The sequence below is a fragment of the Mycteria americana genome, chromosome Z (genome assembly GCF_035582795.1).
Source record: "Mycteria americana isolate JAX WOST 10 ecotype Jacksonville Zoo and Gardens chromosome Z, USCA_MyAme_1.0, whole genome shotgun sequence".
Classification (NCBI taxonomy): domain Eukaryota; kingdom Metazoa; phylum Chordata; class Aves; order Ciconiiformes; family Ciconiidae; genus Mycteria; species Mycteria americana.
The window spans coordinates 16,340,751-16,365,700 of record NC_134396.1 but is presented as its reverse complement, the minus strand read 5'-3'; the positions used below and the strand labels follow the sequence as shown (position 1 = coordinate 16,365,700).

The following is a 24,950-nucleotide window of genomic DNA, read 5'->3' as shown; positions in this document are numbered from 1 at the left end:
TTTCAGGCTGCTTACATTATTCACAGTTTTTTGCACATTTTATACATATTCAAATGCATCACCACTGTCTTTCTAGTTGAACTAATTGAAAGTTATTTACTCAATGTTAGAGAATAATTAACATTTCAGTTCTAAACCTTTAATGAAAGATTGTTCTTTTAAAATAGCTGTCACCTGCTCTTGTGTCTTCATATACTGCTTACTCAAGAGTCCTTACCTTATTATAGTAGATGAGATTGCTGTAATTTGTGGAGGAAGCATATTTCTCTAGTCCCATTAGAAATAATGAAGATTTTGGTCATTTAGAATTACTCTGACAGAGATTATATGCATCACTGGCTTCTGGTGAAAGATAAATTTTCACTAGGAAATTAAGAAAAGACACCAAAGTGAGCAGTGAGTCCTCAGATTTAACTTCAGTAGAGAAGAAAAACCAGCATTTAAGGAGTTTTTACAGAGGAATATGGGAATGTGGAAGATAATGTTTGCATGACAGAGGAAATTACAGAGTACAGGGATTTTCCACAGCTTTGCAAAAATAAAGCAGGTAAAATGCACCTGCCTATTGTATACAGTCATAATAGTGTAGAGTTAGGATGGTTTGCGTGTTATGTTTTACATATGTGATAGTCTTGTGGTTTTAACTTTAACTCTGAGTGTCTTTCATTTCTTAACTTTGATTTTGACATATTTGTAATATATAAAATATATTTTTAATTAAATTATTAGCATTTATTTTTACTCTTAGAAGCATTTTAATTTTTAGCTTTTGACTTTAGCATTAGATAAGTGTTCATGTACTTGTGTGGCATCTTTAATAGAATGCTGCAAGGAGATTATTGTCTTTAGTTAATAAAATGATTATCACTTAATTTATAATGAGATCATTATAATTTAATTTATAAAGAGAAGTGTGCTGGTTTCAGCGGAGAAAGAGTTAATTTTCTTTACAGTGGCTGGTATGGGGCTGTGTTTTGGATTTGTGCTGAAGACAGCATTGATAATACAGAGATGTTTTAGTTGTTGCTGTACCAGTCAAGGCCTTTTCAGCTTCCCGTGCTCTGCCAGGTGCAGAAGAAGCTGGGAGGGGACACAGCTGGGACAGCTGACCCCAACTGGCCAAAGGGCTGTTCCATACCATATGGCATTATGCTCAGCTTATAAAGCTGGGGAAGAAGAAGGAAGGGGGGGACGTTCAGAGTGATGGCGTTTGTCTTCCCAAGTAACCGTTAGGCGTGATGGAGCCCTGCTTTCCTGGAGATGGCTGAACACCTGCCTGCCCATGGGAAGGAGTGAATGAATTCCTTGTTTTGCTTTGCTTGTGTGTGCGGCTTTTGCTTTACCTATTAAACTGTCTTTATCTCAACCCATGAGTTTTCTCACTTTTACTCTTCTGATTCTCTCCCCCATCCCACCAGGGGGGAGTGAGCGAGCGGCTGTGTGGGGCTTAGTTGCTGGCTGGGGCTAAACCATGACAGAAGAAAAACAGAAGATTTTAATCCCTCGTGTAATTCACATAAAGAATTCATTCTCCATCATAATTGTACCATTAGAGGCATTGCAAAACACTGTGCCATATGGATACTAGCTAAAAATGTGAGTTCACTTTATGGACTGCATTATATGTTATACAGACATTCAGTGATAGTCTGGATTTAAGAGAAGCTCCATATGAAGGGACGTTCCTCTGATGGATGCCTACTTATTGGCATAAACCTCTGGTTTGTAAATTTAGAACCCCAAGAAGGATAAACCCTCCTTTCCTCAGTACAACTCCATGAAACCATGTGTCTTTGTTTTTTTTTTCCTGAAGAAGGGTGTGGTGGGTTGACCCCATCCAGCAACGAGGGCCCCACCTAGCTGATCGCTCACTATTCCCCCAGGAGAGAATCAGAAGGGCAAATGTGAGAAAAACTCATGGGCTGAGATAGACAGTTGAGTGAGTGAGAGGAAGAGAAAGAAAAAGCGAACAAGAGATCAAAGGCAATCACTCACTACCTCCCACCAGCAGACTGTTGCCCAGCCAGTCTCTGAGCAGTGGCTACTTTGGAAACATCCCCACCGCCAGTTTTACTGCTGAGCATGATGTTACAGGGTATGGGATATCCCTTTGGTCAGTTTGGGTCAGCTGTCCCTGCTGTGTCCCCTCCCAACCTTTTGCCCACCCCCAGCCTACTCACTTGGGTGGCAGGCTGAGAAACCAAGAAAGCCTTGATGGTGTGTAAGCACTGTTTAGCAATAGCTAAAACAGTGTGTTGTCCACACTGGTCACAAGCCCATATGGGCTGCTATGAGGAAAACTCTGTCCCGACCAGACCTGGTAGAAAAGGCAATGCATTTTGAACTTGAGATTTAAAATAGTCTCCTTTATCTTTTCTGTAGGCATGTTAATGCTTGGTTTTTGTTTCTCTAACTGATAGCGGATGAGGCTTATAAACAGAAATGTGCTGGATTATAACAGCTGTTTTAAAACACGTACAGCACATACAGAGAAGAAAGGGGTCATGGAGGATAAAAGTGTTTTGAGAGAAGAAACAAGAATTAATGTGGCTAGAAAAGTAATGCTACAGGTTTCACTTCATAGAATCATAGAATGGTTTGGGTTGGAAGGGACCTTAAAGATCATGTAGTTCCACCCCCCCTGCCATGGGCAGGGACACCTTCCACTAGACCAGGTTGTTCAAAGCCCCATCCAGCCTGGCCTTGAACACTTCCAGGGATGGGGCATCTACCACCTCTCTGGGCAACCTGTTCCAGTGCCTCACCACCTTCATAGTGAAGAATTTCTCCCTTATATCTAATCTAAATCTACCCTGTTTCAGTTTAAAGCCATTACCCCTTGTCCTATCACTACATGCCCTTGTAAAAAGTCCCTCTCCAGCTTTCTTGTAGGCCCTCTTCAGGTCTGCTATAAGGTCTCCTCAGGGCCTTCCCTTCTCCAGGCTGAACAACCCCAACTCCCTTAGTCTGTCTTCATAGGAGAGGTGCTCCAGCCCCCGATCATTTTCATGGCCCTCTTCTGGACACTTATTAATGTGGAAATAACAAGGAAATAATATAATAAGGAAATATTGTATTAAATGGTAGCATGTGTTTGTATGCAAAACTATGTTGTATCTAGGTGCCTTTGCTGATGATAAGCTACACATTTTAATATTAATATACCATTTTAATGTACATTCTTGAAAGCTACACACTTAGACTCTGACATGTTTGACAGTCTAGAAGTACCTTTTATTCAAAATGAAATTTTTAATGAAAAAATAAGGATTTTTATTCATTTTCTTTAACTAACACTGCACAATGCTTGTTCATATCAATTTTTTTTTCTGAGTAATGATTGAAGGTTAAATTCTCTTTTCAGTTGGTTTCAGAAAAATCTAGAATAATTCAGGTCATTGTGAATGGCTGTATTTACTTGTTTACATATGTCCTGCGTTGCTGGGACTGAGGCTTTAGGTGAGCCTTGGGACTCAGGAGAAGAGAAAACTTGGCTTTGCTGTACCTATTAGTATAAAGTCAACGCTGAGTCTTCCAGTGCTTGTGGGTGGACAGGGATATGTCTGTCTGTCCATGTCTTTTGTGCATGTCTCAGTGCTTTTTGTCAAATTCATATGGCTGATTTTGGACACAGAAGTTGTCTGGGTTTCTTTTTGGAAACGGTCAATACTGTGTCTGTTATAGGAATTCAAGGGAGTTAAACAGCAGATGCCCACCTTTTGGAAGTGAAATGTGCAGATTCAGGTCACAGTAGACCTGAGGCCGTGCTCTACTCTGTCACCTAAGCCTATAACGGTGGGAAAGGGTTATCTAACCGAGCTACTCCGGATTCTCAGTGACACCAGAATGTGGATCAAACTATGGGCTCCAGGATTATTTCTGAATGGTTTAAAAAAGGTTTCTGACTAAGGAAATTATAAACTTATTTTAACAATTAGCCATTCGTGCGAATTGTCTGTCATTTTGCATGTCCAATGTAAGTAACACTATTGCAAAGTTTAAGTGTTTGCATGAGTGAAGTATGCATGTTCATTCTGTCCCTGAACAAGTGGCCAGTCACTATTATATACTGATTTTCTGTACCATGTCTAATGCTTTGGCACTACTTTTATTATGTCTGTAGGGTTAGTATAAATGAAGTACTGCAACAAATTCTTCTTCCATTGTAACCTCGTCCAGATTTTCTTTTTTTAAAATGTAAGGGAATAGTTTGTTAAAAATACTATAGTGGGGAATTTTTCATTTCGCATAATGAAGCCCCTACATGAATCCTAAGTGGAGGGTGTTTTACTAAACTAATCTTAGAAATGAACCTTAGTGTTTAAAAGAATGTAAGCAACTTGCAGTTCCTTTAATGTGAAACATTAAGGAAGATGTATGAAGAAAAAAGAAAATCTTTATTTTAAGCTTGCTTTAACTTCTGGTGTGTGTTAGGGACCTATAATTCAGGACTTAGTGAAGACAATTAACAAATCACACACACCCTCACCAATGTCTAAACATGGCTAGAAAAAGTAAAATATTAGTCTTGTTATCTATACAGAGAATGCTAATGCCTATAATTGGTCATTGCCTGACCCTTATATTTTTCTGTCCTGATAGCTCTGTCAGCCTGGAAGCTAATTTTGTGGTTTTTTTGTGAAATCTTTCAGTGGTGTTATCAAGGAGAGTGCGTACCTTTTGGCACTTGGCCCCAGAGCATAGATGGGGGTTGGGGTCCGTGGTCAATATGGGGAGAGTGCAGCAGGACCTGCGGGGGAGGAGTCTCTTCATCTATAAGACACTGTGACAGTCCAGCGTAAGTAGCTAAAGTAAGCCGGAGCCAACAAAAAGACACATTTGGAAATTATTCAGAACTGTGGTTTCACATGTTATCTGTAAAAATGTTTTGCTAGTTTGCCAACATTTGTCTTCAAAATAGCAGACAGAAACACTTAAACAGGAGAAGTTCACTAGACATGCTTCTAACATTTTTAATGTATCTTATGTACTCTAAAGATAGCTGGATTTATATTTAGCAGTAACCAGAATGGTTTTCTTTCTCCAACTTGCTGTTCATGCAAAACATATTTAAATTATGGCTTAGGTAGATTTCTTTCTTAAGACATATTACCTCTAATGCTTGTCTGGGATATAAAATAACTATTGCTAGTTACTTATTAAAAAGACAACACAGTATTTCCAAGCTTTTGCATACAACTGCTTACATATAAACCATAGTTAGTAATATTATATTGCATACAATACCATATACTGTCATGTCCAACACTTAGTTGTGACTTCCCACTGACTCTTAAAACAATTCAGCAACTTCTCTCCTTGCCACAACTCCCTATTGGTCCATACTCTCTCTCAAGAGGGGCCAGCTTCTCCACTACATCTTGATCTGTTGTGTGTATCTGTATTGGTCCTGTCATCTATCCTGTCATCTATCTGTTTTTCAATGTCCTGAGCACTGTTCCAGAGGAGGTCTGTCAGGTAAGTGCTCCTCTCTCTGTCACTAGTGCTTCTCAGATGAGGAATGCTTATGTATTTCCATTGCTGTTCTTTGCTGAATGAATCACTGCTTTTTTCTGTTGCTGCTTGCTCTGTTCTGGTTACCTCATCACAGCTATAGGCCTTTGCAGAAGGATAGTTTTATTGCTCTGTACTTTGTTCTTGTCATGTCCCATAATCGCTATTTCCATCACCATTATTAGTTTTTAAGACCACTTTTTCTTGAAAACATTAAGCTTTTGTGCTTCTTTCATAAAAATCCATTCTGTGGCTTTCATCACTCCTTTCTTTTCTTTTCCTCTCTGTACACTTAGGTTCTTTGTTGCTTGTACCCATGTTTTGCAAGCCAGGCTGTACATCAGCTTTCCACTATGCTCTGCAAGACAGACACCATAATATCACATTACTGGTGCTTAAGGTGGTCTGTTCACCTCCTATCGTTAGCAATTAACTATCAAATCTGGCAAATAGCACTACTTACTGAATGGATTCAAAAGCAAAGATTATCCATATGCATCGATAACATGTCAGACTATGTTACTGAGAGAATAATAAATTAAAATCATTATTTTTTTCACAGTAGTATGTAAAAATGCTAGTGAAATGTTTTTTTGGAGCATGAGTAATTTCCTAAGATTTTTTTAACTACTCCTGTCATCCTGTGTATGGGTTGGTATGTTGAAAGGTGATTAAATTTTAGATGTTTAACAGTACAGCAAGCAAATGCATTTGGTGGTGTATGTCTGCATTAGAAAAAAATTCCTTTTGGTTCAAGGATAGTGTTGCCTAGTTAAATGTTTGTAATGTGAAAAATAGTATTGATTTTCTTTTTAGTTAATTGTAAATTATTTTATTTCTTTATTATAAAACAAACACCAAGCGTTTTTCCTTTCTGCTTTCATGTTATGAGCCAAAGAGCTGATGTCTGATTAATCTTCCATTTAAGTCAATGTTAATTCATTATTTGACCTCTGTGGAAGATAGATAAGGTTCTTGAACAGTTTGGGAATTTAAGACCCAATGTCTTATTCACAGTAATAGAAACCTGCTTACTCTAGAGTTTCCTGAGATTTAATACTGCTTAATTCAAATCAGAATCAGATTCTTGAACTAGAAAATGCAGTCTTTGCTGGCTCCAGTATTTAGCAGGCAGTGTTTCTTCATTTTGTTACATTTTCAAGTGTAATATGAGAAGATTTTAAAAAAAGTATCACATAGGTTGTTTACACATTTCTCATTCTAGTTTTACAAAGCAAGCAAATAAGTAAAAACACAATGCCTTTTTAGTATGCTCAAAATACAGTTAAAGTGTATTGCTTGGGATCTATGCAAACATGCTATATGAGTGACGATTTTCAAATATCCAGTATTGTTTTGTATCTGCTCCAATTCAAGTCAATGCTACAATTCTTATTAAATAAAATATTTAAAAATCTCACCATAAAACTTCCATGTACTTTTATTTTTATTTATATAATATATATCTCTTGGCCTTGTATTTATACTAATAATGCATTAGTATATCTCATGAACTTGTGTTTGTACTAATACATGTACTAACACATAAAAAATGTTTTTCCAGGCCTTCAGGTGGAGGCAAATACTGTCTTGGAGAAAGGAAGAGGTATCGCTCCTGTAATACTGATGTAAGTAAATTTTGTTCCACTATAAATGTATAATTAACTTGTCTGTTTTACATTTTAGAAGCAATGGATGCATTTTTTCCTAGTTCAGAAAAGCTGTGAATTCTGCATTTTATTGGCAAACAGTCCTTTAGGGCACTTCTGTATTGCAGGCACCCTACGTGTTCTGCTGAATGTTAGGATCCCTGTCTCAATATGATGCCCAGATGGTGCCTTTGCATTAAGGCCTGGAGTGAGTTCAGCTTGAGCATCCATGTTAAAGGTGAACGAGGAGCATTCCACATCAGAGCAAAAGTCTGTCTAGCCCAGTGTCTTGTCTCCCAGCAGTGGCCAATAACAGGTGTTTAGGGAAAAACTATAAACTTTTGGCAGCTAAGGCATGACTTTTCCATGGATGTATCGTATGAGTTTCCAGAAGCTGGGTGTCTAAAGATTTCTTGAGCTCCACATCGTATCTGTACCAGATTAAGTGCCACAAATGGAAGTATCCTCCATGAATCCACTTTTAAACCCTCTTACCCTTTTTATACCTTTATAACTTCCGGTGCTAATGTGTTACACAATCCTCTTACACATTCTGTGAAAATGTATTTCTTCTGGTGTGTTTTAAACCTGCTGTTTTGCCATCAGGTGTCTGCTGGTTCTTGTATTACCAGAATGATCACACAGTTTTATTTTAGAGCTGAGCCTGTCAAATAATGAACTACCACTGAGGGGGTGGGGCAGAGTATAAATGTATAAAATCAAATTATGAACCTAAATTGCAAATTCAAGTATGTTAAAAATTGAACCAGAAAAAAGTACACACCAATAAAGAATTTCACTAGTAAGTTTCCAAGTCAGTAGCACTACAAACAGAAACAGGCTTTCATATTATTTTAGCTTCAAATTCGTCTTAATTTTCTTCTTAAATCAAGAAAGTTCGTAACAGTGGGAGAGTCTGTACCTAAAGGTGTTGTTTCACCTGTTTATCTTTTGATATATTTCAGGAAAAAATACAGTAGTTAATATGCTGATTCCTTGAAAAAAACTTGCTTTATGATCGCTGCTAATTATCATAAGTATTAGTTCTGCAAACTTCTCTGAGGAGGTTGTTCTCATTATTAGGCAGTATTACAAATTTCCAAATTAAAAATTACTGTCCTACTGCTAATCACAGCTGCTCTGCTCATGCAGCTGAGAAGTGTGTTAGGCCTTGTGGCCACGGTGTTGTAAGAGAAACTGAAGCTGAGCTGCTTGTCCAGTAGGAGCTGTAAAACTTTTCCAGTCATACGACCTTCCAAATTACAGTGCACCATTCTGACACTTTGACGATCTCATTTTTTTCTGTAGATGTGTATCTTTGCGCCTGGCTGTCTTTGTGCAATTTTCATTTGAATAGTTCCAGCTTATCAGATGATCCACTATAATTAATTTACCTTCCTCTTTATTTTCACTCAGATGGTCTTTTTGTGATTGGAAGACTTCATAAACAAGAAATTTTTTCAGAGTTCCAATTCACAAATGAAAATGTCAAGCAACACTGAGTGTGTTTCTTATTCTTACAGTTGATAGGAAATTCACCTACAAATTCACCAACTAAGTGATGATTCCTTACTGAAATCTGTCTGTTGAAATCCATCAGTCAATATTTAATAAATTTAATGTATGCTTTACTGAACTAGTACAGGTTTGTTTCTCTTTTTTTCAGTCAGGATGTTCTGTCCTACTAAGTTAAGTGCCTTATCAAAATCTAAACATATTCCATTACCCTTTAATTTAACCAGGAATTGTAAAAAGTTTTAGTTGATGAAACCTATTCTTATACAAAATACTGATTTGTATTATTATTTATCTCTCTTTTAAACCTCTATCAGTCAAGTCTGTGCCAACTTTTCTGTTAATTTGGGATGATGTAAGGCAAACTGTAACCTAGAATATTCTATTTGTCCTTTTCAAATAATGACCTTTTTAATTGCATTAGCACTATTTCAGTTTGTACACACAGTCTAAGATTTGTTTAAAAATTCACATTGGCACACTGGAGCCCTCCACCCTTAACTCTTTGAGGACCCTTGTGAGGTAATTGTCCAGGCATTCTTATTTAAAATGTTTATCGCCTATAGATATTATTTAGCATCTGCCACAGTAACTAGTATACAGGAAAGTTCACATAATACATAATCCTGCCCCCTCACAAATATACAACGATTTTTTAATGCTTTTTTATTATTAACAATGGTACCATAGCTACCTAGTAATACTGTCAAAATATTGCTAGGATCTGTTTTATTCTTATCATATTTTATTTCATAGTCAGACACTTTTCAGACAGTTTTATTCTTAGTTGGTTTTGCTTCCCTTATTCTCTCTTTATTACTGAGAAGCAGCTTATAGGGTCACAGAAGGAGCATCTAGAAGGTATCTGAGGTTGCCATTCAGGCTATTCCCTGGCTCAAAGGCAAAATCAACTGTCATTAAACCATTCTTAACTGATGGTTAGGCAGCTGACCTGTTTTGAAATATCTCCAGTCCAGGAGATGTCATTAGGATTCTTCAGTCAGGACAGTTTTCATAAAATATAGTGTGTTTTTTTCCCATCCTTTAAGACCTTTGCTTACTCTTTCCCCAGCTGATAATACTCCCTCTATGAGAGCCTTTCCTGTGTTTGCAGACTACTGTCATGTCTCTTAGTTGTCTTTACACTAGGCAGTCTCTGTGTTAATAGCCTTTGGGATCCCAGTAGCGCACGTCTTCTTTAAGCATGGTGTCCAAACCTCTGCACAGGATTCTAGCTGAGGCCTCTCAGAGATACGTGTAACTTCCAACTTAGTCTGTCATCTTAGTGATGGGATTCTTTTTATTCATTTCAGTATTGTGTACATTTTTCTTACAGGAGTAACAATATTTATTTAGTCTGTGTTGATCCGTAATGCCCAAATCCCTTTCTTAAGAGCTGCTGTTTAGGAAGCATTCCTCAGCTTGTGCTTGCACAGTTGATTGTTCCTCCTCAAGTGTAGTAATTTGCATCCATTACTTTATTTCAAATCACTGCTCCAATTTATCAAAACCTTTTAAAATTATAGTCCTCTATTCCAAAATTTTCATTCCCTACCTATACTTAGATTTCAATCAATAATTTAAACAAAGTATTGGAAAGGAAACTTTGCCTATCATTGTCTAGGTCTTAAAAACAAATCTTGAACAATTGCAGACTCGGGCCAGGCAATTTGGAGATGCCATTCTTACAGTTTGACTGTGAATCTTTTTTTAGCATGTTTTTTGAGTATGGTTTTCCAGTGCATAAACATATTGGTACTTAGAGAAACTTAAATTTACTGCCTTAATGGTTTTGACGATTGTAGTCTATTTCTTTTATAGTAATATTTAACGTTCTACATAACTAAGAATTGCTGAGACTAGTAGATTTTGTTTCAAGATTTATGATAGTCCTTAGTGCTTGACATTTTTAATGGAATGGTATGTTTGATTAATGTAAGTGTTAAGAGTGTGCAAATCTGTCATTGTTTTTATGAAAAATGTGTTGTTTGTACATCTTTTCTGTTGAAGTTTATTTTACAGTGTCAACAGTCATTGCCCATCTGTAATTTTCAGCGTAGCACTACCTATAAACTCCTAGTATTCATAAACCAAAAAAACCCTCATTTTGACTTCATTTTTCTTTCAGAGATGCGTTAGTTCTGTTGCCCTTTCTTTTGACCATTTTAATTCTTTGGAAACAGCGCACACACTCCTACAAGGCTTATTTCTCATCAAACACTTCCAAAGCCATATATGACTTCTTAATTCAAAAGGCATCTGCTAATGGAAACATTGAGATCAGCAGAAAAGAACATTAGCTAATGAGTTCAGGAAACAAAAGGCTCGTAGAAAGAACACACTCATCAGAAACTTATTTTCTACCACCAACCACACTATCTCTAACAAAAATATACATATTTTTCCAACCAAAGTATTTTTAATTTTAAAAAATACAAAATGCTAATATAATTGCAAGGCACATAATTACTCAGTTAAAGTAACTCATTGTCTGATTTAAAATATGGATGCGAAGCTTAATGTGATATACATCTAAAACTGTAAAAGCCTCCTAATTTTTTACATATGATAAGAAACATGTTTCGCTTACAAGTTCTGTGAATGGTTTGTCTATGTAAAAGTATGTGTATATAGATGCCTTTAAAAGATCCCTGTTCTTCAGTCTTTTCTCTTAATAGAATGTAGGCAAATGTTTTTTGTTGGTTCCTTCCATTATGCATACATTCACATATATTGTTCGTTGCGTTCATAATTTTAATATTTTAAAGCATATTTTTTCTAAAATGCATTCATGTGAGGAGCTACATCTTGGAACAGTACCTGAGTTTCAACTGTCACCCTTCTGGCTGTGTTTCTCATCTTCAGTGAGGTGTAGTATAGTCCTTTGTTAACAGGAAAGACAATGAGTTCAATTACTGAAGTCTACCTGATTTTAAGCTTCAAAATAAACAGATTTCTGTGAGATAAGATGTTTGATGTCGTGTCAATGTTGGTTCAATGATTTGCTAACGCTCTTTAGACGATTTATTTTTGCTTCAGTCTTAAATTTTTTTTTGTTCTTATTAAAGTCAATGCTTTTTTAAACTCAAAATTTTAATTATTTCATCATCTTCTTCTCAGGACCTTCTTCACATCTGATTTTAATTCTTCTACATTTGTTAGATTCCTACCTCATGATTTGCAGTCTCCTAAAAGAGCATTTGTAAACACAAGCAGCCTGTTGCTTGACAAGGGTTATCCATGTGCTGTAACTGCATGAAAAAAGTGAAATATCTTACCCAATAAAGAGATGCAGTTATTGCACATTTACTTCAGGAAAAAAGTACATACACAAAGAGACAGTGCCAAAAAGCTGACATTTTGTAAATGCATATTGTAGCTACCTTGGAGTAACAGTTTTGCATTTCTCTATCTGTGATTTTCATAGAATCATAGAATACCAGGTTGGAAGGGACCTTAGGGATCATCTGGTCCAACCTTTCTTGGCAAAAGCACAGTCTAGACAAGATGACCCAGCACCCTGTCCAGCCAAATCTTAAAAGCGTCCAATATTGGGGAATCCACCACTTCCCTGGGGAGATAATTCCAATGGCTGATTGTTCTCATTGTGAAAAATTTTCCTCCTGTGTCCAATCGGAATCTCCCTGGGAGTAACTTGTACCCATTACCCCTTGTCTTTTCCCTGTGACTCCTTGTAAAAAGGGAGTCTCCATCTTCTTTGTAGCCACCCTTTAAATACTGGAACATGGTGATAAGGTCTCCCCTAAGCCTTCTTTTCTCAAGGCTGAACAAACCCAGTTCTCTCAGCCTTTCCCTCATATGGCGGGCTTCCCAGTCCTTTGATCATCTTTGTGGCCCTTCTCTGGGTCCTCTCCAGCCTGTCCACATCTTTTTTGCATAGCGGGGACCACAACAGAACACAGTATTCCAGGTGTGGCCCGACAAGTGCTGAGTAGATGGGATAATGATAAGATAAAATTCTTTATCTCTGCTGGTGATGCCCTTGTTGATGCAACCCAGCATCCTGTTGGCTTTCTTTGCCGCAGCAGCCCTGTTCACTCATATTGAGCTTGTTGTTTGTCCACCAGGACCCCCAGGTCCCTTTCAACAGAGCTGCTCCCCAGCTGGGTAGATCCCAGCCTGTGCTGCACTCCTGGGTGATGTTTTCCCAGGTGCAACACCTTACACTTGTCCTTGTTGAACTTCATAAGGTTCTTGTTAGCCCACTCTTCCAGCCTATCCAGGTCTTCCTGCAGGGTGGCTCTCCCTTCGGAAGTGTCCACTTCCCCACTCAGTTTGGTAGCATCAGCAAACTTCATCAGGGTGCACTTGATCCCATCTTCCCGGTCACTTGTGAAGACATTAAACATCGTTGGGCCCAATATCGATCCCTGGGGGACCCCACCTGTGACAGGTTGCCAGTTTGAAAAGGAGCTATTTACCACCACCCTCCGGGTGCGGCCTGTCAGCCAGCTCCCCACCCACTGCACAGACCACTTGTCTAGACCATAACCCATCAGTTTCTCTAGGAGGAGGCTGTGGGAAACCATATTGAAAGCCTTGGAGAAATCCAGGTAGACAATGTCCACTGCTCACCTCACATAAACCAAGCAGGTTACTTTGTGTAGAAGGTGATCAGGTTCGTCAAGCATGATTTTGAATGCGTTTCTTGAGGTCATAACCTTTAGTTTTACTTCCTCTCAGATATTGGTGAGATACTAAAAAAGATAGGAAAATTATGCAACAACAACAAATTTACAAGTTGCATTTTATGCTTTGGATTACAGAACATTGCAGGTTTCAGGCTATTGTTTGGTAACTGCAGTCTTCAGGAGGACTGCCTGAAAACTTTCCTGAATCTGCCTGCAAACTGGATTCAAACTAATGATTTGGACATTAAGGCAAGATCCTTAGATGATGGCTAGCACATGTCAGTATTCACTGAGAGGACTTAGCCTGAAATGGAAACTTATTTTATTGCAAAGGTCACCAAATCTGCCTGTGGATTGATGGATTTGCATTTTTAGAGCCAAAGACACCGGATTATGTAAAATATTTGATATCATTGGTATATTAGTCTGTGAAATTAATTTAACAGTACCTGCAGCAGAGGAAACCAGGATTTAATCTGCAGGACTACCAAAACCAGATAAGATATCAAGAAAGCAGGAACATTGTATGAGGGCCTTTGCTCCCACAGTTCCTTTAGGTGCTCCCAGGTATTCCCAGCCTTTTCTGCAGTTCTTGCTAGCAGTGAGATTGCAGGCTATGCATACTTGTGTGTAGTTGTTTTTCTGGTCTTCTCTGGTTATGCCAGAGAAGGAGAAAAGAGGATATGAACTGTGATTTTAGCAGTTTAAATTGTGGCCAAAACTGAATCAATATTTAATAGGATAAAAGAAAGACTTTGCTTTGCTTACAAGGGGACCTCTAGATGTCGTCTTGTACAGCCCCTCTTGCTCAAACCTCAGAGAGGTTGCCCAGGACCAAGTCCAGACAGCCTTTGAATATCTCCAAGGAGGGAGATTCCACCACCTCTTTGGGCAACCTGTATGAAGAGATGCGCATTTGTACATATTGATGAGATCCCCCCTGAGCCTTCTCTCCTCCAGGCTGAACAGTCCCAGCTCTCTCAGCCTTTCCTCATATGAGAGATGCTCCAGGCCCTTCCTGGCCCTTCATTGGACTGCCTCCTCTATCTCCATGTCTCTTTTGTACTGAGGAGCCCAGAACTAAACACAGTGCTGTAGGTGTGACCTCACCAGTGCTGAGTAGAGGGGAAGGATCACCTCCCTGGACTTACTGTTGACACTCCTATTGCAGCCCAGGATACCACTAGCTTGCTTTGCCACAAGAGCACGTTGCTGGCTGATGTTCAACTTGGTGGCCACCAGGGCCCCCAGGGCCTTTTCTACAAAGCTGCTTTCCAGCTGGTTGGCCCCCAGCATGTACTGGGGCATGGGGTTGTTCCTCCCCAGGTGCAGGACTTTGCACTTCTCCTTGTTGAGCTTCATGAAGTTCCTGTGGGCCCATTTTTCCAACCTGTCAAGGTCCCTCTGGACGGCAGCACAACCCTCTGGCGTATCAACCACTCTTTCCTGTTTCATGTTATCAGCAAACTTGTTGAGGTTATAGTCTTCCCCATTATCTGGATTGTTTATGAAGTGATATTGTTCCTCAAAATACATCCAAGATCACCATCAAATGAGAAGTAAGACTACATCTCAAAGATCAGATTGTGAGAATTTTTTGGAGAGTATAAATATGGAAGTCTTGATCCTTCTTTACTGATCTTCATATGTTATTGTTTTGTCCTAGTATAAATAGTTAGAAAAAGGATTTAATTAGAGGGGGTGATTTAGCTAACTTGTAAGGGGAACTTGGTGCAGTTAAAATACCATATTAGTACCTAAGCAAGTGGGTGGGTCAAGACTGATCCTTCTACTGCTTGGAGAATATGATGCAAAGAGGCATATTTAATTTCTGTTACTATTAAAAAACCTTTTAAAAATTCTTACTATTTTATTTACATAGTTATTTTTTATTCTCACTGTTATCATCTGAAGGATTATTGAATTAAAGTAGTTACATTGCTTTTTTTTTCACCAGTAAATGTATTATATTCAAAAATGTATTTTTAATTAGGAGATAATAGAGTGATTTATAGAGAAAATTTAAAATTTAAACACTGTCTAATGTCCACTATTTTCATTTATATCGCAACAGCTTAAAAACTGGAGAAAAATTTTCTAATTTCTGAATCATATTGCAATGGGCTGGCTGTTATAAGAGCTTGATTAATGTATACTGAGAGTCATAATTATTATGTTAATATTTGCATTGTGCAGTAAATTTTTATCATCTGTGTTTATAGAGACCCTTTCACTTCAATGCATTTCAGATTCCTGAACAGTGCTAACTGGCTTAGATACATAGGAAGACAAGTAAAATTGCCATAAAATGGACTCTTCTGGTGCTTATAAATAGTAATATTTATTAACACCTCTGATTTCTGTCAAACAAATTCTTTTCTCTTTCAGTCTGAAAATTATTTTAATCTGTATTTCAAATACTTTGTCTGATGAAGCTTGCAATTTCAGCAGGTACTTAAACATTGATAACAATGTTTAATGTGCTATCTAAGTTCTGGGTGTATTCAAGATTAGTCGTCATTATAATTTTGAACCTACTGATGAAAAATGTGAGAAATAGCAAATAATTCTGTTTCTCCTATAAATCTTTCCGAGGTGAATTTCACTTGCATCTACCCTTATTCCAAGTAAAAAAGATACTTTACAGTTTTGTAATTGGTAATGCAAAGTAATGAAAATCTAAATGAAAGCAGTTTTTATTTCTTCACAATTGGAGACTGGTAAAAATCAGAGCCAAACGTATCTATTCTCATCCTCAGCCTTAACATAGTGCTTTGTCAAGGCTACAAGTAAGCAGAGGTGATACAGCTCTCTAGAAAGTGTTTTAATTTTTTTCCTTATGTCTTAATAACATGTCTCAGTGCAGCTGCTTAGTACACTGTAACTGAGCCCACAGCTCTAACAAAACAATTTTGTTTTCATTTTTTCAGCTGTTTTTAATGTGTGCTTATAAGGAGGTAGCTGCTGGATTAATTATGAAGCATAGTTTGACGCGATTCTGATTGTCCAGTTGTATGGAAACTGTTATGTAACACTTACCTTTCTTTAAATTACTTCAGTTACTTCATGCCAGCCTAAGATTGCAAAATAGACGCTTCAACTGTAAAGCAGTAAAGCAAGTTTCAGGATCAGAGCCACAAGATAAAGCACGGAACCACCTCCTAGTCTCTTGTGTGATTACGTTTGTAATATAAGCATATAAGCCTTTCCTTTTATGTTGATATTTGGAAGAAATTAACCTTTTTTTGTCTTTATTATTTTAGCCATGTCCTTCAGGGGCCCGTGATTTTCGAGAAAAGCAATGTGCGGATTTTGACAATATGCCTTTCCGGGGAAAGTATTATAACTGGAAACCCTACACTGGAGGTAATGGTTAGCTTTGCAAAGATGTTGACACATGTGAAGTCTTCAAAATTATATAAATGTTGTATAGAAAGTAATGTTTGTAAATAGAATGTTTTGATTAAAATATAATGAGCTAAGTTTGCTAAGCTTGTACTTTTGTCAATTGCTGAAAATGTTGCAGAAGAGCCATCTCTGTTCTGGCGGAGTTTTGTTTTACTGTGAAGGGGAGTGAGTATCATTGTAGGGACTCCACTTTAAAAATATGGAGCCCTTCTCCACCTGCAGTTGCAATAGAATTAGAGATTCCGTAGGTGATCTATAAATGCCTTTCATGCTACAGTGATGAGTTCAGTATAAAAAAATCTCACAGTAATTTTTCCTTTCTTAAGGTCAGAATATTAGGAAAAGGAGAAAGAAGTAAAAGCATTTGTAAGAGTCTCTAAAGACTACTTCAATAATTGAATTATAAATAATTGCACTGTGCAATAAGAGAGTATTTTGGAGCGGGGAATAGGATTGTAATTTCTTTTTCTCTTTGAGACAGCTTAATCGAATTTAGTTATGTTTCTGTCGTTCAAAGTTCGTAGGTTGCCCTTTTATTAATTTGTTTTTTCCTGTTCTAAACCCTGAGTGAATAAGTCCATGTTGTCCCTTGTGTTTTTGTATTTTATTGACTTGAATGGTTTTACTCTTAGTTTTTTAGATTAAAAGCCTAAAAAGGATCATTGTGATCATGTCATCTGAGCTGTAGTGTAATTTAATAGGACTAAATTCCTAATTGAAATAGTCTGATCTTAGTTTTGACATTTACTGTGATGTACTTCTGGCACTACATTCTTTTGTTATTCTGTTTTTCAAATGGTGAAGTGGTATCCTTATTGTTTTAAATTGTTCAATAATCATTAGGGTTGTATTAACATAATGGAATCGTTATGGAGCCAGCCAACCTTGCCATATCTTACTATGCGAAATAATCTTTTTTGCAAGAAAGAAGAGTCAAGTAGAGAAATCAATAAAGGGAAGTTAAATAAAGTGTATACATTATATGTGTCAGGTATGAGATAAGATTATAAATTTCAGATCTGTTTATGCATATATATATTTTTAATTAATTGTTAACTTTTCAAGATTTCTGTTGGGTTTTTTTTTCATTCGTTTTTGTTGTCCAGGTGGGGTTAAACCATGTGCATTAAACTGCTTGGCTGAAGGTTATAATTTTTACACTGAACGGGCTCCTGCAGTTATAGATGGGACTCAGTGCAATGCTGATTCACTGGATATCTGTATCAATGGAGAATGCAAGGTTACAAATGTTTTATAAAGTACTTACGGATTACTTTGTTGTGTCTGCTATCTCCTACATTTAATTACGGTACTTGTTTGTTACTTATATGAAATGGGAGTGTTGACAGGTCAAGTTGTTAATGAAAGAGCAAGATTGAGACAAAAAGATAAAAAAGATATTGCATAAATTAGACAAATAATTTTAATTTCAGTAGCTTCTCACAGACATTCATAGAATCCTCCATTTTGTCATCTTTTTTCTTGCTTTATGGTTTCTGTTGAAGAGTCGGTGGAAAGGGCAGCAGGAGATGAACAGATTCCTTGCACTGTTCCAAGGCCTGTTCCATCATTCCAATTAGAACACCACTCTGGCTGAAAAACAGTAAATGTGAAAATATTAATCTGTTTCTCTCTAACTAGTTCATCCTGTTGCAAACAATTCTGCTGTTAATGTAATTGAAACAGAAAGTTGTCATTATTGCTCTGTAGTTCTAGGAAAAAGTGTATAATGATGCAAGTATTTGCCATTTACTGAAAATCTTATTATCTTTTAAGATTCCTATAGAACTGCATTACATGAATTTGAATAGAATTGGAGGTCTGTGCCATATTTTTTGTTATATACATCCCACTGCTTCTTCAGTTTAGCAAAGCATTTGATTATGTACTTAAGTCTAGACATCTGAACAGTGCTGGTGACTCTAAAAATTATTTGATTTCACTGAAACCACTAACATAACTAAAGCTTAACCCAATGCTTAAGTTCTTTGCTAAATTGAGGGCTGAAGGTATATGTTTATTGAATAACATGATGAGATCAAAAGCATTTGCCATATATTAGTAAACTAACAAAAAAAAAAGCACAAGAAATAACCTGTGGAATTCTGGTGTACTTTATACATAAGATTTTAGTAGTTTTAGGAAATCTTTTAAAACTAATAATCAGACTAACTCTCAAGTTGAGAATGAGTTATGTAATAAAGTTGGGCCTCTGTCTTCTTGGTGAATCAGAAAATCGAAATGTAAATGGTTAGAATAATACTATTTTGTCAATTATTTAAAGTATTTTAACTTCTCTTATGACCTATGTATTACCTGTTTACAAGATGGTAGATAATATTGCTAGACAGTAAACAAAGTTATGTAGCTGCCTCCTTTTTTGTATAAATCCCGGAAAAAAAAGGCAAGCTGCAATGTTCATTGTGTTTATATGCTACTTGTTCATTCTCTCTCTCTCTTTTAAGGATCCAGCTGTCTCTATTTTCATTAGCTTTGTAATAGGGTTGAACCAAAAAGTTACAGGGAATTAATCATTTTTCACTGTACATAGATTTCTCAAGTACATAATCAGAAATGTAATGTACTTTTTATGATCAGTTATAGACACCTCTTTTTTCCAAAGGCTTTTGAATCCTATGTAATGTAGCATGTGATTCAGCCTTTCACTAAGTTTCATTCTGCATTCATTCTTACAGTGAAGTCATTTACACTTTATATTCAAACTTATGAAAATAGTTGCAAGTTTTGCCTGGAGGATGTGGAAATATGGTCTATGAAGCTGCAAATGCCTTTGTGAACATTAATACTATTTATGCTGCAAAAATGTTTAAGGAACACACAGCAAATGCTTACCTTAACAAAGCAATATAGATGGAACACAGTTAGCTGTTGTAATATTAAATAAAAACATCACTAATCATTTATCAATAACTGTAATAATTACATTGTTTGTAAAATGCTGTGAGATCCATTCCCGAAAGTTACAGTAGAAATACAAAGTACTTATTAATCAAGATTTGGTAACAACCAAAAATGCGGATTGTTCTCCTTTTTTATTTTCTTTCTCTGGTAAGTGAAAACCCACTTACGGTAACAGCTATCAAAACCAGAGCAGATAAAAAGAACAACTGCATATCTCAAACTTGAGAGAAACACTTAAAAAAAAATGATGAAGATAGTGGTGCAAGACCATCATCCTGTAAAATATTTGTTCTTATCTGTTCTCAGCATGTAGGTTGTGATAATATTTTGGGGTCTGATGCTAAGGAAGATAGATGCCGTGTTTGTGGAGGAGATGGGAGTACATGTGAAGCCATTGAAGGTTTCTTCAATGATTCATTGCCCAGAGGAGGTACGCACATATATGTCCATTCTGTTGTACAATGCATTTAGATTACTCTTTAGCAAATGACAGTTCTGCATTGATTTCCAGCATGACATTGCTGCTAGTCATTCACTTGGACTCCTTTTGCCTCGTCGTTTCCTTTTTCTGTATTAGTTTGGATTTATGTCAAATACAACAATATGTTTCATTAATGAATACTTAGTTCTCATGGTCTTTAATGCACTTAAAAAGAAGTGTGTGTGTGGGGGTTATTATTATTTAGTTATGGTGGTATAGTAAGAGTAATGTTGTGTATGATTTTAATGTGTATGGTAGAATTTGATATTTAGTTATACATGAAATTTTAGAATAGAAAGAATCCAGAAATGTGTCTTAAGTTCATCTTATTAAGAACTCAGGAAATGTATATGGGCAATTAGTTTAAAGATTAGCTCAAAAAAGACGATATTAGTGTTGCAATCTTAGTGTTATCAGTTTTGGGCTCCTGAATACAGGAAAAGGATTGATGCACTGGAGTGAGTTCAGTTCAGTGACGGATCACTAAGATAATTGGGGTCTGGAGCACTTGCCCCTCTGTGAGAAGAGGCTGAGAGAACTGGGCTTATTTAGCCTGGGGAAAAGGAGGTTTGTGGGGACTTAGTATCAGCCTTCCAATACCTGTGAGGAGGTTACGGAGAAGACAGAGCTAGGCTCTTCACAGTGGTGGGTACATGGTTGGAGAAGAGACAATGGCTATAAATTGAAACAAGACGGATGCTGACTGAATGGAAGGAAAAACTTTTTCCCCAGGAGGACAGTACAGCAGTGGATCAGGTTGCCCAGAAAGGTTGTACAGTTTCCATCTTTGGAGTTTTTCATGACCCAGCAGGGTAAAGCACTGAGTAACTTGGTCTGATCTCCTAGCTGACCCTGCTTGTAGCAGGAAGTTGGACTAAATGACTGTCTGAATTATCCTGTGATCCTAAGGTCATTTTATATGTTAATTACTGGTGATACACTGTTGAAAAGACTTTATTAGCACTTTAAAAAAGGAATTCCTGACTACTTTGTAAGTTCTTGCTATCACTTTCAAATTTTTGTATGAAATTTAAAGAGTTTTCTTTATATCACATGAAAGAAAATGTTCAAGTACATTTGAATGCCATATCTCATACTAATTTTTAGTAGTAAATAATTTAATGGTAGTTTCATGACTAATATTGATTAACGTAAACAACAACAAATAAAATTTACCTTTGTCTATAGGGTATATGGAAGTGATTCAAATTCCAAGAGGTTCTGTGCACATTGAAATAAGAGAAGTGGCAATGTCAAAGAACTACATTGGTAAGAGCATGGTTTAAATAGCAGACTGTTAATAAGTCAGAGTATGTTGTGATTTGAAGGTCCTTTTTCTGGTTTAGCCAAACCATACACATAGTAGAAGCAGCAGAGGGAATTGTTAGCTGTTAATATTAGGTTGTGATCAGACAGTTGCAGCAGCTGATTAGGATGTATTCTCTTGAATGGAGCTAATGAAATACATCGTGTGATTCCTCCTTGTCCACTCAGAGCAAAATGAGGTCAACTTCACTATAGTTATAGTGTCAGACTTGAGCTGAAGTGGATGGGGAATGCTCAGATGATCTACTGTCCCACTCTGAGATAGTGTCTTCCATCTGGGAAGTCTCTGATATTGGGGGTTATACAGTTTTAAAACAAGATTTTATTCTTGGAATGATTATTTATCAACAGCCGTAGTTAATTAAATGCTAGCAATACTGTCTCCTTATCTTAAGGCAATTTAATGTATTAATTCCACAGTGTTTCTGTGTTGCTGTGTTGTAGGCACTAGATGCCATCCCTGTTTTATAGATAAAGAAAATGGGGAATGAGGTGCAGAAAAACTAGGCGCTTAATTGAGATCATTCAGGAAGCCTGTTGTGAAGCACAGAATTAAATTCAAATTCCCAGATTATTATTCCTTTCTTTAAAGACTGTGTTAAATTTGCTTTCTGTTTTTTTAATACTGATGTGTACAAATCTGGCTTCGTCGAACTCAAGACAACATGCATTTCTGAAAGTCTCTGTACCCTGATTTGCATAGCAGTCAGTTCACAGTAGTGCAAGAACATCCATTTCTTAGTCAAAAATAGATTAGAGAGCTGATTATTTGTACAGCAAACTAACAGATTAACACAACAAAAAGCTATTACCTGTTTAGGCTGAACAGCAGCTGATGAGGCTACTTTTGTCAGTCTGTACTCCATGTAGTTGATATATGTAACACCAACATGTTGGAAAGGATTATGAAGCCTGTAAGTGTGAGTTAGAAGGGCAATTATCCTCCTAGGTACATTAATTCCTAAATTGGTTATGTTGATAATAATGGTACCTTTTACTGTTGGATGCCTACTTTTCTTTCTGCCTGCCCCCACTCTTCTCTAATTCAGCAGATAATCAATCTCCCTCCATTCTGCAGGAATAATAACACCACTACTCCAGCAGTAGAGTGCTTATTATTCTTTCAGCATTCCCAATGCTGAGTGCAGCATTGCACTCCCCATAGCCCCTCCCCCATGTCAAAATATACTGCAGGTAAGGTTGCTCGTATATCCTATACTGACATTTCAAACAGGTGGTGGGAGAGAGGCATACAATGCATCCTATCATGGTCGTTTTCTGCTAAGAACTATTCTGTGGGCAGCTGAAAACCAGAACAAAGAAGATAACTCTTAGCTACTACAACTAAGTTTGTTGCTCCTCTATTTTATAAGCAGAGGAAAGTGATCTAGCAAAGCATTTAGATTGGCACCATCTGTATAAAGTACATGCAAAATGTAAATTTTTTTTCTTAAATAAAAAATACAGACAACTTCATTGGTATTTAATCTGGCCACAGATCTAAAAACATAAAGTGGTACATAAACACTTTTTTATGTGCTTGTCACAATTTCAAGGGGTTTCCTGAGTTTCAGGCTCTCTCCTCACTACCTTGCTTCATGCCACAGAAGCCCTGACTAGACAAATGGGGGATTGCTCTCCTTCACTAGTTTCTTGTGTTTCCAACTTTCAAAGGTGCCTTTATAACCTAATGAAAGATAATCTCACTAAATTGCAGGGCCTAATTCATTTTGTGATGGGATGTTTTGTTTTGTGAGTGTGAACCAGATCACTATTTTAGGATCACCAGTTTCTGGGGAAAGGAAGGCTTCTAATTTGTCTGCTCCCTTAAAAGAACTATACAAGCGCAATGGTAGTTAAAAATGAGTTTATTATGTTAAAATACATACCTCAAGGATATTGTTTTGTGGATATTTCTTTAGTGGTAGTGTCAGCTTCACAGCTCCTTCCCGGTCTTTATGGAGTTGTTCCATGTAGTTCTCTGTTGTTCCAGGACAGTTGTTTGTGCAGCCACACCATGAACCAGATTAGAGAACTGATTCAGCTGAAAATAACCATTTACACATATTACTATATTTTGGTTTATGTGCAGTGCTGCCAAATACGTGACCACAGTCCAAGAAATATATTTCTCCATTTGCAAGTATACAAAAAAAGGAAAAAATAAAACCTTCTTCCTCTGTAGCTGTCACACTGGCTTCAAAGTTTCTTCTTTGTTCATTTCAGCAGGCTTTCAAACTAACTTGCAACAAACGTCCCATGGTTCCTTAAACTAAGATCCAGTTCTTTTGCAAGCCATGGCCTCAAATTTAGGCTGCAGTTAGACATTTGGCAATTCAGTTAGCTCAGTCAGCACCTGTTCTCCCTCCCCCTGTCTCGGCTGATCATTTCTGCACCGATATCGCTCCTAGTGTTGTGACAGCAAAAGCACGTTTTTGCAGCTGCATAAATAATTCAGTATTTTAAACCGATCTGTCCAATAAATAACCCAGCAACAACAAAATTGCATGTTTTCAGAGCTCCTGAAAAGATGTGTGTTTAGTAATGCTGTTGTCTTCCCTTAAATGGCTTGATCCAGGGTGACATATTCCCTTATATTGCCCTTATGCAACAGGGTGTTCCGTGCTAATTTTCTGTGGGCTTCCTGCATTCTCAAGTTCTCATAAATTATTTGATTGGGACGTTGACTTGTTCCTTCTGTCTCATGCTAATAGCATTATGCCACTGTGTCATCGCTGTCATGTAATTATATTATTGGAATGCTATTCACAACTGTGTGGCCTTCACCTATGCGTAACAACTGACATTAAGTAAATCTATTTACAGAATGCAAATGCATTTTTCTCTGGCAGACAGGTAAAAAATTAACTGCTTTGCTTCTGGATATACATTAGTGTAAGTGTATATAGCATACATACAATTGATAGCATATAATTTCAAAATTATTAATTATGTAAACATGTATGAGAACATTTGTTCTCTCGTGCTCATTTATATGTCTCATTTGTTATTGTTCATACATCTCAAATAATATAAATAAAGAATTCACTTCATTATTTGCTTTTAGTAGACACTAGACATACTGACCAGAAAATGTTTGGGATTGAGTGGCACAGTAAGAGAGACTTTAATACGTCTCAGTAGCTTTGGGAGACCCTATGACCTTCTTTAATTAAGCTAGATTTTGTAAAAGCAGGAGGGATAGAAATTTTGGCTATGTGGAAATGGGACCACTGATAAAACAAAATACTGATGTTCAGCTGTAACATAGTTATTTCGTATACCTGTGTAAAATAGATAAATAGTGAAGTACTGTTCCTTTCTTTTAGTACAGTACTGCTTGCAATTTGTCTTGTTCTCCTATACTCACTTTTTTTACCATCTCCTTTCTTGTGCTACAAAACCTATATAGAGAATAAGGAATCTGAATTACTTTGAGAATTCCAGATAAATGAATGTGTCAGAGCTAGTTTCTTCACTCAA

The 24,950-nt window shown here is 36.9% G+C and overlaps 1 protein-coding gene across 11 annotated transcripts in view; it reads left to right on the top strand.

The window, feature by feature from the left end:
* The window catches only part of ADAMTS6 (ADAM metallopeptidase with thrombospondin type 1 motif 6), a 157,683-nt gene that overhangs the window by 96,556 nt on the left and 36,177 nt on the right, over window positions 1-24,950 (top strand). For all 11 annotated transcript variants that reach the window (XM_075526679.1, XM_075526678.1, XM_075526673.1 and 8 more), the window contains 6 exons: window positions 4,653-4,798; window positions 7,079-7,142; window positions 16,594-16,696; window positions 17,845-17,978; window positions 19,967-20,090; window positions 21,330-21,410. In XM_075526679.1, the coding sequence (XP_075382794.1) occupies window positions 4,653-4,798; window positions 7,079-7,142; window positions 16,594-16,696; window positions 17,845-17,978; window positions 19,967-20,090; window positions 21,330-21,410 (652 nt within the window). The remainder of the gene's footprint in view (window positions 1-4,652; window positions 4,799-7,078; window positions 7,143-16,593; window positions 16,697-17,844; window positions 17,979-19,966; window positions 20,091-21,329; window positions 21,411-24,950) is intronic.